Raw genomic sequence first — 12,167 nt, forward strand, 5'->3', positions numbered from 1 at the left:
AAAGTCCTTTCCATGACTGTACATAAGGAGGTGGACGATGGAGACTTCCCACCATTGACTCTGACCTGAATTGGGACACAACTGAAGAAGAGAAGGCGAGGTTCTTATTCAGCACATCTCACTTTTCAGTCATTCCTCTCTTTTCGACATGCTGATCACACCTTTTCAGAGCGCAACTGTTGTATTTGGTGATTGCGGGCCTTTGGTGGCGCGTGAATCTCAGGACCCCCTCGGCATTCACCTGGCCACCAGGACACTCTCTGCTAACTCTTGAAGCGAAGAAACACATAGACTGACCCACGACTCACGTTGCCAAGACTACACATTCACAATGCCGCTGCCTGACCCTTTGTGATAAAGTCTTCTCCCTTTCGCGTTGGGATTTATTTCACCGGTTTCTTTTGCCCATCTTCGCTCCTTGCTCTACCACAGACGACACAGAAATCCCCTTTCACTGGTATCTCACACCTTCCACCACCATGCCAGGAAAGAAGGGAGGCAAGAGACGAGGCAAAAAGGCCGTGAAGAACGGAGACGATACCCAAGCAGGGTCGGACATCAGTTACACGTCCAATGTCTGGCAGAAACGTACAAGCTCTTCTTCCCTGCAGTGGTCTGTTCGATACTAACTGACTAATCCTCCATCTTTGTAGGTGTGGTTGCCAGTGAGATCTTCATCAGTCCCACTGTCACCACCGGTGAAGGCACCCGCAAGCTCATCCAGATTGCCAACCAAGGAGTAAGATGTCCCATTTTCTATCCCCCTCCATCCGTCACATTCTGTATCTTTCCTAAGGTGGTGTTTCTCAGCCTCCGTTCCTAGTACCCACGTCTCCAATGTTTGGCCGTTCCCATCCAAGTCCTGACGGTGTTGCAGATGGCCGAGTTTGCTGCTCAAACCCGAGAGTTGGTCCACGGGTCCACCGACGCTGACCATGACCACCGGTACATCTACTATTCCTCGTTGCTCCAAAATATTGAGAAACGAAGGCAACAGGGTGCGATGTTCAAGGAAAAACAGGCTCGTCGGGAGCTGGACAAGAAACTCGAACCCTACGAGCTGCAGAAACTCCGCTACCACGCCGCGACCAAGCTGGCCAACGACTTGGTCTACAAATTCGACCAACTCGGCAAGGTCGCGCGGAGCCTGCTTACCAGCCAGGAAGAGCTCGGCGAAGGAATTGCCGTGAGTGAATCGGGCAGGAAGAAGATCGTCGTCAGCGCCAAGTGTATCGACACGCTCTGGAAGGACATCATCACGACGCATACGCAGCTCAAGAAGTTGCACGATGAGATCGTAGTCGTCAAGATGACCCTCCTACCCGTTCCGGGTCGCTTGAAGCCCGGCGAGATCGACCGTGGTGAAGACGAGGCAGGGAACAAGCTCGGCAGAGAAACCGTGTGGGTCTACGATCCTACAAACATGGTTGGTAGCGACAAGCTCGTCATTGGCGAAGATGGTCAAATTGAAGGCCTCGACACGGATGAGCCAGTGCGTCCCGAGGGAACACCCCCGTCATCTGATGAAACCACCTTGGTCGAAGAGTTCGACGACCAGTGCCGGATTGGTTCACCTTCCTGGTATGCCGGGACCGTCAGCTCCACTAGGGCTCCTGGCACACCGGATACGAAGGAGTCCAGCAAGGCAACCAGTGAAGAGAAGAGTAGGCAGCGAGATGTCAAGGAAGGTAGCAAGCGCAAGGCCGAAGACGAAGACGAATCTGCAATTTCCAAGGAAGACACCAAGATTCAGGATGAAGCGTACGAGAGTGATCGCGAGCTGTTGTTCGTCTGCAAGTGATTGTGGGGATACTCGAGATAGCCGCAGGCAAGGAGGCATCATCGTCTCATTCGCGCCCTGCATCAGGAGACTCGCAAAGCGATGGATGGTAGAACCAGGCTTGACTGAGCGGTGAATTGGTGTCCATCTCCATATGGACGATAAATCGGTCAGCCCATCGCATTACAAACAACCACTTTATCCGTGCGCACCACACGCGCTCCTGGCCGCCGAACCCGTCGTCAACCTTTCTTACCGTCTCCTTTGTAGTCGTACACAATTCTCGTCCTGACCACCTTGGCTGCGTTCCAGATGACAACCCGCCTAGTATATCGTCGCTCGCCATTGATCGTCTCAAATCCCCAGATCTGCTCGCATTTCCAGCCGGCGCCACCCGTGCTCTCCACCCAACTCTGGACGACTTCATCGACCTCGAAACGCGAGTCTGTTCGCCCATCCTTCAACTTCTCTCCCTTGAGGAAGGCAGCGTCCTCGGCCGACCCGGGCCCTTCCAAATGGTACTCGCTGATCTTGACGAGGCGTGATCTATGTCGACACTTGCCGAAAATCTTGTCGACGTGCTCGGCATCCTGCCAATTCAAGATGCGGTCTTCCTGTGTCTTGTCGAGTCCGGCCACGACGGTGGTGACGTCAATATGCGTCGTAGAGTCTTTGGTATATTCCTTGACAGAGAGCTGTGTGGAGTTAGTTGTCGATCGATCGAGGCAGGTCGCTGATCCACGGAGAGGCGAACACACACCACAACACTAGCCAGGCTGATGACCTTGCGAATAGCCCAGTTGACGCCCTGCAGCTCGAGCATGGCATCGACGTCGTCGGAGAGGGACCTGTTCTAGTATACCCCGTCAGAGTGCGATGCAACACTGCAATCGGAAGCAGTCTTACCAAGGCGAATTTGCCCGACAGGTTGGTGCAAGTAATCTGAGGCGGTGCGGCCATGGCTGCTGGGAGGGAGAGTGGTGCTTAGTTAGCTCCAGCAGACACATCGGTCCCATTTGGCCTCGAAGCAACAAGACAGGGAGGGAAGCCATTGCTGTTTTATAGTACGTCGCAGACTTTGCAAGTTGATGCTGCCTCCTCCTCGGCGGGAGTTCGAGATGCGAAACGGTTCCCCAAGTGAGCGTAGCGTTTACCAAAACTGTCGGTGCGTGTCATTCAGCCAGCCACCGACTCACCTTAGCGGTACTGATATACTCATTGGCTGGATGTCGTTATAGATGCTGCCTCCAAAGCGTGTAGCTGCATGTTGCGGCAGACGTGATGCACAGTCGACTCGGTGTCAGCTCGTCTCTCCAGTTGTGTGCAGATTTCTTCTCATGCTGTCGCAATGGCTGGCTATGCTCACACCTCGCGGTAAGACACTGTCCGGTCATGTACCGTCATCTTCACATCCACACCACGGACGATCTGCTTGAAAGCCGAGCTTCACAAAAGCCGGGAATAAAATGGGTTGGTGTTGTATATGACTACAGAAACAAGAAGCCATTTCGACCCCAAGATCAGCGCATACAAAGTGGGGCCAGGACTGACGGACATCAAGGTCAGATTATCTCAACCTCGAGCTTCCAGATGTTCCTGTTAGACGACAGCTTGATTGCAGGCTCATTCATTACCTCTCCGAATGCAATGGGCACTGTAGTTGTGACTGTCTCTCAGCTTTATCATGGCGCGGCTGATCCTTGCCGATGCTCGAAGGCGCACTTGATCGGGACCGAACGTGGAACGTGAGAGATTGGGATATTTTTGGCCACAATCCCAGACACCTGTTGTTTCCAGTGGGTCGTGCTGGCGGACTTCTTTGGCTTCACGAAATATCTCTGTCTGACCACACGGCAAATAGAACAAGATTCCATCGACGACACAGGCATAATTCTTTGTCTGAAGCAATGCGAGGCCAACCATCTCCACTGCACAACAAAGGTCCCTTTCGCATAGACAATACTTGATGATATTCAAGCCAGCGCCCATCCTAATCAATACATCGACCACTACATGATTTGTTGGTGAGCCATTGCCTGGGCAAGATCACTGAGCCGGCATTCCGATACTAGAGCATGAGGCCGGTCGGCACGTGGATACGGAGTCCATGCCGAAGGAAATCAGGGGTTGCCGTCTCCGTCACACAGAGACTTCCTTGGCGGTATCTATGAGTGAATGCTAACTGTATCGAACTAAGATGCACCGGCAAGAGATGCTCACGAACTAGGTGTCCTCCGTAAATAGCAGTGCACAACTCGTGACGCCGCGAGGCTGGCCCTCCACACTGAATGTGTTAGATGTTGGAGCGTGCTGGAGATGGTCTGCTCTACCGAGACCAGCAAGGAAGCTGCCCTGCTGGTAACCATACAGTCGATATAGGTTCTAAGGGTCTCAGACAAAAGAGAGGGCAGTTGAAAGGATTTGCGGGGCTACTCGTGTTGTGACTTTTCTGAGAAACAACGAGGGTATTTGTAGTCCTCGTTGTGGTTGAAACCCAAGGGGACCGGAGCGGTTGCGGGTTAAAACCTCCAGGGTCGTCCCGTGGTTCTACGAAGGCTACCATAATTTACGGGCTGGTACCACTATGGACCGCGTAATTGTTGCAGCATCACTTCAGCAACCTACCATTTCAGAAATCAAACAAGTAATCGAGCCCTATTCTCCCGACACTGGCAGTCGTCCAGCGGCGCGAGAAGGCTGAACTCCTTTAGGAGCATCGACGTCATAGGGCCAAGGAGCCTTCCCCCCCCTGAAACTAAACGCGAGGAAGGTGACCCGATGTGGACAGTTTCGCGTTAACAGACGTCAAGATGACTTCTACCGTATAAGGCGGGCTGAGACGGAGCGGAGCTTCTCATACGTATCAAACATGATATTAAGGTCGGAAGTGCTCTTGCTGAGCAGTTTCTTGGCAATTTCTGCGCAGGCAGCAGAGACAAGAGCCTCCGAGTCTTCACGGCCTCGAGGCGTCGGACCAGAGTGTAAGAAATGTTCCCCAGTGCCAGAACAGGAGCATTGAGCGAAACCGATGGGCTGTGCTGGGGCTTGCACTTGTGTTTGAAGACCAACGATGACTGACTTCTACACATAGTCGCCAAGTTCTACAAATCCACCGCCTCCCCACCCACTTTCACATGTATTTCCAACCCGTCCATTTCGATCCCCTTCTCCCGCGTCAATGACGACTTTTGCGACTGTCCCGACGGCAGCGATGAGCCTGGCACGTCGGCCTGCTCTTACCTCTCTTCCCTTTCACCACCGCAGTACCACCCGGGGCCGGACACGCTCTCCACAACGGCAAACACGACGCTAGCATTACCGGGCTTCTACTGTAAGAATAAAGGCCATGTACCGCAATACCTGAGATTCGAGAGCGTGAACGACGGGAAATGCGACTACGAGATCTGCTGTGACGGGTCAGACGAGTACGCTTCCGTGGGCGGGATCAAGTGCGAGGATAAATGCGCGAGCATCGGCAAAGAATACCGCAAGCAGGAGGAGACGCGGCAGAAAGCCCTGCGAGCGGCGCTGAAGCGGAAGGCACAGCTCGCGGCCGAGGCGGAGAGGCTGAAGAAGGAGGTGGAGTTGAAGATCGAGGACGCCGAGATCAAGTTGAAGGCATTCCAGATCAACGTCAAGGAGGCCGAGGAGAACCTGAAGGAAGTGGAACGGAGAGAGAAATTGAGGGTCGTCCGGGGACAGTCCGCCGGCGGGGGCAAACTCGGGGTATTAGTCGGGCTGGCGAAGTCGCGGATCGACGAGCTGCGAGCGCAGCTGGCCAAGACCAAGAAACAGCGCGACAGCATGGTCGGCCGGATCACGGAGCTCGAAGGCCTCTTGTCCGCCCTGCAGAGGGACCACAACCCGAATTTCAACGACGAGGGCGTCAAGGCCGCCGTGCGCGGGTGGGAAGACTACGCGGCGCGCGAAACCGACGACAACTGGACAGAGGCCGAGGATCGCGATCTCGAAGCCATCCTCGCCGAGGACACCGACGCCAACGGCATCGACTGGGCCGAGTTCTCCCAGGAAAGCGATGCGGACGCCGTCGATTCCGACGTCGCGGCTCTGTATAGCTTCACGTCCTACCTCCCTGCGCCGCTCCGCGTCTGGCTGTCCGACAGCATCGCCTCCCTGCGCAAAGTCCTCGTCGAGAATGGCGTGCTCGCCGACACGGGCAACTCCGCCGACTCGACCGTCCAGGAGTCAAAAGCCGTGCAAGACGCAAAGCGCACGCTGAGCGACGCGGAACGCGACGTGCGCAACGCCGAGAACGACATCTCCCGGTTCCGCGAGGACCTGTCGAAAGATTACGGTCCCTTCGACGGCATCTTTCGCGCGCTCAAGGACCAGTGCGTTTCCAAAGACAGCGGCGAGTACGAGTACGAGGTCTGCTTTCTCGGCAGCACGAAGCAGAAACCCAAGAAAGGAGGCGCACACACGGGGATGGGTAACTTTGCGGGCTTTGACGTCGAGTTCGTCGATGAAGGTGTCGACAAGGACGGGAAGGGCTTGGGCACGGGCAACAGGGTGGTCCTGAGATATGAAAATGGACAGCATTGCTGGAATGGGCCGAATCGGAGTACGCGCGTGGTGTTGGCGTGCGCGGAAAGAGAAGAGATCTGGAAGGTCAGTGAGAGTGAGAAGTGCGTGTATCGGATCGAGCTCGGCACGGCGGCGGTTTGCGAGCCCAGCGTCAAAAAGACTGAAGAGCAAGAGAAAGCCGATGATGCGACGAAGAAGGATGAACTGTAGCTCCGCCATGGCTCTACCGTACTAAGCTCTCACTGCCATCCAACTTGAGCCTTTTCCCGACCCCAAGGGTACTGTACTGCATGTGTACACAATGTGTTTTACAGTGCCATATCCCTCCGGACTTTGTACCTGCAGAGCCTACCGTTTATGAATTCGACTGCAGAACGGAGCATACGGAGTGGCACCTACAATAACCTCGGGAGACTCACGACATGTATCGGGGGGTGGCTGGAGAAGAGTGTTTACCCCCCCCCCCCCCCTTTGTGACTTTTCCAGGCAGAATAAGTCCCACAGGGCTCACCATTTGGTGCTCGCCACATTAGAATGTCCTGGAACCTTTGCTGCCGAAATCTCAATCAACACTTCAACTTTAATGGTTCTCGCGAATACGGAATACAACGTGCTAATAAATCGAAAGACCAGCGATGAAGGAGGGACCAGAAGTAGTGCCGGGTCCACGGTGACCAGTTGTAGTTCCCGGATGGCTTGCATCCGCGTGGAAGAGACACGAGGTCCGCAGAGGCGCAGGACGAAGATAGCCGCCTAGCACGGGGCGACGAGGAAGTTGCTGGTGTTGTGGTGGATGAGTACAAAGGTGAGTGGAAGGTGAACGGCTACAAAAGCGGCCAATAGATAGATAGCCGCGCGGATCTTCCACGGCTTGAACTGCCAAGGCACCAAACGCCCTTACAAGTAGAAGAGGCACGTTCAACTCGCTCGATGCTCACCAACGCGTTACAACTGATCGGCTATGTAATCGCTCACGCAGGGTCACTTCTGTCAAGAGCTTCGGAATGTTCCCCGTTAGCCAGCGTCGAGAATCTTTAAGACCTTTTCACCCAGATCCTCGTCTCAATCTGTCACTGACACCTCTCCCCGTCGCCTATTGATCTTGTTCGGCGTTTGACTACAGTACTGTAGTTTGAGATTTGCAGAACAGCTCGATGTGAGACTGTGTAGCCGATTGAACCTGCGCAAGCTTAGGAGCCTCCGGGATCTGTCTAAGAAAAGGACGATGCGATTGGTAACATCCATCACCATGATTCTTAGCACGGAAGTGTACAGTTTCTTCCGCGGAACCGGGAGGGCCTAGGTATGTCGCAATGGAAAGGAGTGTTTCGCAGAGTGACTGGTGCAACAGCTGCCCTGTACTCACTCAAGCATCCAAGGAGAAAATCTCCCTCCATCTAGCCTTCGGCAGCACAACTGACTCCGTTATGGCATTTCTTGACAGGTGAACTGGCTCGCTTGGGCGCACTGGCTGTTAGCCTCCTGGGTATTGCGTTACAGTCAAACGGCGTCCTTGACAACATCCTTACTGGAGTTTATCCGCACCCACGTCAACTTCGATATCGGCAATTGACTCAGCTTCGTGGCTGTGCTGGGCGGCCACTTTCTCCGAAGTGGCGTCTTCGGTGTCCCTTTGTGCTGCCATTCGATCGATTCACCAACATGTACTTCTGTTGGCGGCGAGTTCTGCCTCGGCGAATCATTGTATCGCCGCTTTCCCACCGCCGATATTCCACCCTAAAGGGCTCCGAGAGAGGTGACGAAGGCCTTGAGCCGTATCTAAAGAAAGAAAGCTGATGTGTCACAGACTGGAATGCGAACGAGGACTTCTTTTGCTTCTCACGGGGTCGCTTTATATGTGACGAAAGCTACAACATGTCCATGCGGAGCGCCCGGTTCGATATGAATCAGCTTGCGCGGGTTGCGGCCGGCTCCTCAGCAGCAGATAGATGCATAAGCATCGAAAAATGTCCGGACGGCATGTACAACAAATCTTATCTCTTCACAATGAGCGATGGCCGACAAGTGATTGGCAAGGTGCCCAATCCAAATGCCGGCATCCCCCACTTCACAACGGCAGGTGAAGTTGCGACCATGGATTTTGTACGTGCCTTCAAGCTCCATTCAATCTTTGGTTTCGCTGACGGACTTGGCGGAGGTCCGCAACGTCTTAGGAACTCCAGCACCTCATGTGTACACTTGGAGCTTTAGAGCGGATAACCCCGTTGGCGCCGAGTATATCATCATGGAAAAGATGCCAGGAGTTCAGCTACTGCAAGTCTGGGATCAGATGGCACTCACAGACAAGCTGCAGGTCATCACTCAACTCTTCAGATTTCAAAAGATGTGGCTGTCAGCTCGCTTTGAGAAAATCGGGAGCATCTACTACATGGCTGATGTCGAAGCGAGCGCGCCAGATGAGAGCCACTTGTTTACCGACACCAACGGAACGGAAGTGAGGAACGAGCGTTTTGCAATCGGACCAACAACCGGCCGAGACTGGATTGATGAGGGCAGATCCTTTTTGGAATGCGACTGAGGTCCCTGTAAGGTGCTTACTGTTACCTAGGCTGTTGAGGACTAATTATTTACAGGGACGTCCATCTCGGACTACTACCAAGCCGTGCTTCAGCGGGAGATCGACGCCACCGAGACTGCGCCGCGTCTTCCGAAGCAGATGGTGATGCTCTGCGCCCCAACGCTCTACCTGCCAACACGCGAGAAGAAGTTAGCTGCGCTGGAATCGTGCGCACATGTTGTCAGATACCTCCTTCCTTCCGATCCTCTGGTTTGTGCATCTCACCTATGGCACAACGACCTCCACGACGAAAACATATTCGTGGATCCCATGAATCCCACCCACATCACTGGCATTATAGACTGGCAGTCGACTCAGGCAGGACCTCTCTTTGAAAACACTATCGATCCTGGTATCCTTGACTATGAAGGACCGGACATTGAATCTCTGGAGAAGCCAACACTTCCACGAAATTACAAGGAACTATCCGGGGCTGACAAAGCTGCTGAAACTAAGCTCTACTACAGCAAGTCTCTCCTGGTGGCTTATCGCAGGCTCATCCAGAAGAACCCATCGCTGAAATGGACATCCGAGTTCCAGGCCTCTACCGCGTTTGCCATTCTCAAACTCTCGCGCCACCTGTTCGACGTCGGCGAGGCACATGTGCAAGCCCTTATGAGCGGACTAAGGCTGGAGTGGAGTGATCTCACCGCCGTACAGCAAGCTGGCGAACCCGGCTTTCCATTGAGCCTCTCCGAATCCAACCTTCAAAGGATTGAGAGTGACGCCGAAGCCGCCGATGCTGGTATCCAAGCAATGGACGAGATCAGGAGACGTCTAGGGAGATACTGGCCTGAAAAGGGCGCGGTCCAGGCTCAGCACTACGACGAAACGAAGCGGTTACTCAAGCAGGTAAAGGAAGAGCTCTTGCATGAGCTTGCACTCGATCCCGAAGGCATGAAGGTCTTCGAACAGTTCTGGCCATTTGATCAATAGGTCTCGACATGGTTGTTGAGAACGCAAAATACCCCGCAGCAATTTCTTGTGTCCGTCTTTGCAGATCATGTGTCCAGAGAATGTCGCATCCTGGACTTCCAGATCACGCAGGATGGTCGCAAGGAAGAGGCCGAAATAAGTGTCGCCTCTACATTGGCACCTGTGCTCGCGGCGGTCCAGCAAGAGTGCTAGGGAAAGAAGACACAAGTACCAATGCAATGGATTCGTCACCATCGGCATCTCCATCACAGTTGGAAATCATGATACCATCGACCTTGACCTTTCTGGTCTGCCTTACTGGGATCACTCTACTTAGCTATCACCGGGCAATGATCGTCGGCCCGAAGAATGAGACGGATGATGCAAAAGAGAGAGATCGGCGCTGTCGGCGAAGTAAGAACGGTCTTATGAGGAGCGAGAAAACTTCCACAGCTGCACCAGCATGGTCGTCGTGCGGGTCATGGTTACGGAGGTATTGGGTGGGTGATCAGTGCCCAGTCGCACACATTCTGCGTGGCATGGCGTTTGGCATCCCTATCAGACAAGACTAGTGGGCTTGTCTCAGAGACGCACCTGAAAGCTTGGATGCACCATCTTCCAACTTTGGACGGACAATTTCGTCCGACCGCAGACGTAGAGTAATTGGCTTGGCAGGCACACACTCTCCGGTAGGGAAGCGAAGGACGACGATCGCACCTACCTAGGTATCCTAGCCAGAAAGATCTCCTGAGCAAATATGGATTCAGAAAGCAAGGGATGACACTGTAGGTTCTGGAATGCAAGGTCGAGCTGCATTTCGACGAGGCTAGGACTTCGAGCCACTGGTACGAGGTAAAGAACAGTGATCCGAGCTGTACGGAGTATGAGGGATGAATTGGAATGTCTGCCAAGTTTCAAGCCGGCAAATGTGGGGAGATATTCTCCAGCGGTGCGTCAAAATTCTGGGTGTGTTGATGAGGACCTTAAAGAGACGACCAAATGCCGTGGGCATTGAACATCTAGAGCGAATGCAATGACGTCGCTTCCACCGGGCTGGCCGTGCTGGATTGGTGATATGTAAGCCGAAGCCTGAACAGAGGACATAACACCGAGTACTGCATGTGGCAATAGCGCAATGCATGGACCGGAGTAGTAATCACCAGCGTAGTGTAAAGCGGCAGCCACACGCACGAAGACAACGAAGGCTTACAAAATCTATAATTCTCCACGTATTGTCGGCCTGCGCTCAAATGTCTTCTGCGGCACACTTAGTCTTTCTGTACCACAATGTTGATTTTCAATCTTCCTAAGGAGGTGCTGGCACAAATTGTGCGGTACGCCAACTTCAATGGAGACCTCCCTGGTCTCAGATTGGTTCATCCGAGGCTTCTCGGGGTACTTGGGTACCAATATCGGCTGTTGCTTGAAGATACGTTGCTCAGATATGGTATCAGTTCTCGGACGCTGAGCCTCTATCGATCACAGCACGTGGGAAGACCGTTCCCTCACAGCGATCTCGATCCCGTCATGTTAGATGTCCTGGCGTTGGATCGATTCCTGCGGGAGACGGGCAGTCTGGCAGTGGACGCTGAACAGGCTCTTCGCCCGCTGCACAATGTGTTGGTTGAGCACCAGCCGAGCAGTCGAGAGCCCTTCATGCTATTCGCGGCCTTCACTCGAGTTCTGAACTCATCAACAACGGTTTCCCACACGACAGCCTTCGACTTGCTTGCTCCATCTCCCAATGGGGCCCAGACTTACTCCAAGAGATACTCGGACAGTTTTCTGCGTTTCCTGAAACAGGAGTTGACTTTAGTCGAGCTGGAAGCTATCATTGGTGCGATTAGCGTCTGCGCGATGAAACTCTGGAGCACCGTCTTCGTCTTCAGACCCAAAGATTCCACAGTCACCGGTTTCGGCAGTCTCAGCGGGGCCTCCTTCAATACAGATCAGGCGATCTTGACGGAGCATATAATCTGGAAGGGGCCCCTTTGGGCAGCGCGAGTACTGGAACTATACGGACCAGCAGAGACAGGGGCAACGTCAACTACTCAGGTGGACGCTGTCGTGGGCAACAATCTCATCAAGGACGCAGTCTGGAGAGGGACACGCGAGGAAGGAGCTCGACTGGCCGCCAATGGACTTGCGCGGCTGCTGTGGAAAGAGAGACAGGAGAGGATAGAGGCAAAGGCCAGTTCAACTGCAGAGAAGATCAGCATTACCGACATGAGGGTGAATCCATCGGTGTGGCGAGGCTCTTCGGGCGACATGTAGGCGCTGTTTGGAGGGAGGTGCTGATGATTGGACTTGGTGCAGTGAAACGACCAACAGTACTGAAGGTGAAAGTGA

General features: G+C 53.8%; 5 protein-coding genes across 5 annotated transcripts; 4 read left to right on the plus strand and 1 right to left on the minus strand.

Moving 5' to 3' along the window:
- Positions 1 to 479: 479 nt before the first annotated feature.
- G647_06310 (uncharacterized protein) lies at positions 480 to 1,801 on the plus strand (the record flags this gene model as incomplete). The annotated part of the gene is made up of 3 exons (XM_008730632.1): positions 480 to 588; positions 654 to 739; positions 878 to 1,801. 3 exons carry the CDS (start codon positions 480 to 482, stop codon positions 1,799 to 1,801), a joined length of 1,119 nt encoding a protein of 372 aa, XP_008728854.1.
- A 221-nt stretch (positions 1,802 to 2,022) lies between these two features.
- G647_06311 (uncharacterized protein) lies at positions 2,023 to 2,740 on the minus strand (the record flags this gene model as incomplete). Its single annotated transcript, XM_008730633.1, has 3 exons — positions 2,023 to 2,475; positions 2,541 to 2,633; positions 2,687 to 2,740. The coding sequence occupies 3 exons, from the start codon at positions 2,738 to 2,740 to the stop codon at positions 2,023 to 2,025; spliced, it is 600 nt and encodes a 199-aa protein (XP_008728855.1).
- Positions 2,741 to 4,649: 1,909 nt separating this feature from the next.
- Positions 4,650 to 6,535, plus strand: G647_06312 (uncharacterized protein; the record flags this gene model as incomplete). Its single annotated transcript, XM_008730634.1, has 2 exons — positions 4,650 to 4,761; positions 4,872 to 6,535. The coding sequence occupies 2 exons, from the start codon at positions 4,650 to 4,652 to the stop codon at positions 6,533 to 6,535; spliced, it is 1,776 nt and encodes a 591-aa protein (XP_008728856.1).
- A 1,665-nt stretch (positions 6,536 to 8,200) lies between these two features.
- On the plus strand, positions 8,201 to 9,839 carry G647_06313 (uncharacterized protein; the record flags this gene model as incomplete). Its single annotated transcript, XM_008730635.1, has 3 exons — positions 8,201 to 8,428; positions 8,484 to 8,793; positions 8,920 to 9,839. The coding sequence occupies 3 exons, from the start codon at positions 8,201 to 8,203 to the stop codon at positions 9,837 to 9,839; spliced, it is 1,458 nt and encodes a 485-aa protein (XP_008728857.1).
- Positions 9,840 to 11,105: 1,266 nt separating this feature from the next.
- Positions 11,106 to 12,092, plus strand: G647_06314 (uncharacterized protein; the record flags this gene model as incomplete). Its single annotated transcript, XM_008730636.1, has 1 exon — positions 11,106 to 12,092. The coding sequence occupies one exon, from the start codon at positions 11,106 to 11,108 to the stop codon at positions 12,090 to 12,092; it is 987 nt and encodes a 328-aa protein (XP_008728858.1).
- Between the last annotated feature and the right edge of the window lie 75 nt (positions 12,093 to 12,167).

The sequence above is a fragment of the Cladophialophora carrionii genome, assembly GCF_000365165.1.
Source record: "Cladophialophora carrionii CBS 160.54 unplaced genomic scaffold supercont1.5, whole genome shotgun sequence".
Lineage (NCBI taxonomy): Eukaryota > Fungi > Ascomycota > Eurotiomycetes > Chaetothyriales > Herpotrichiellaceae > Cladophialophora > Cladophialophora carrionii.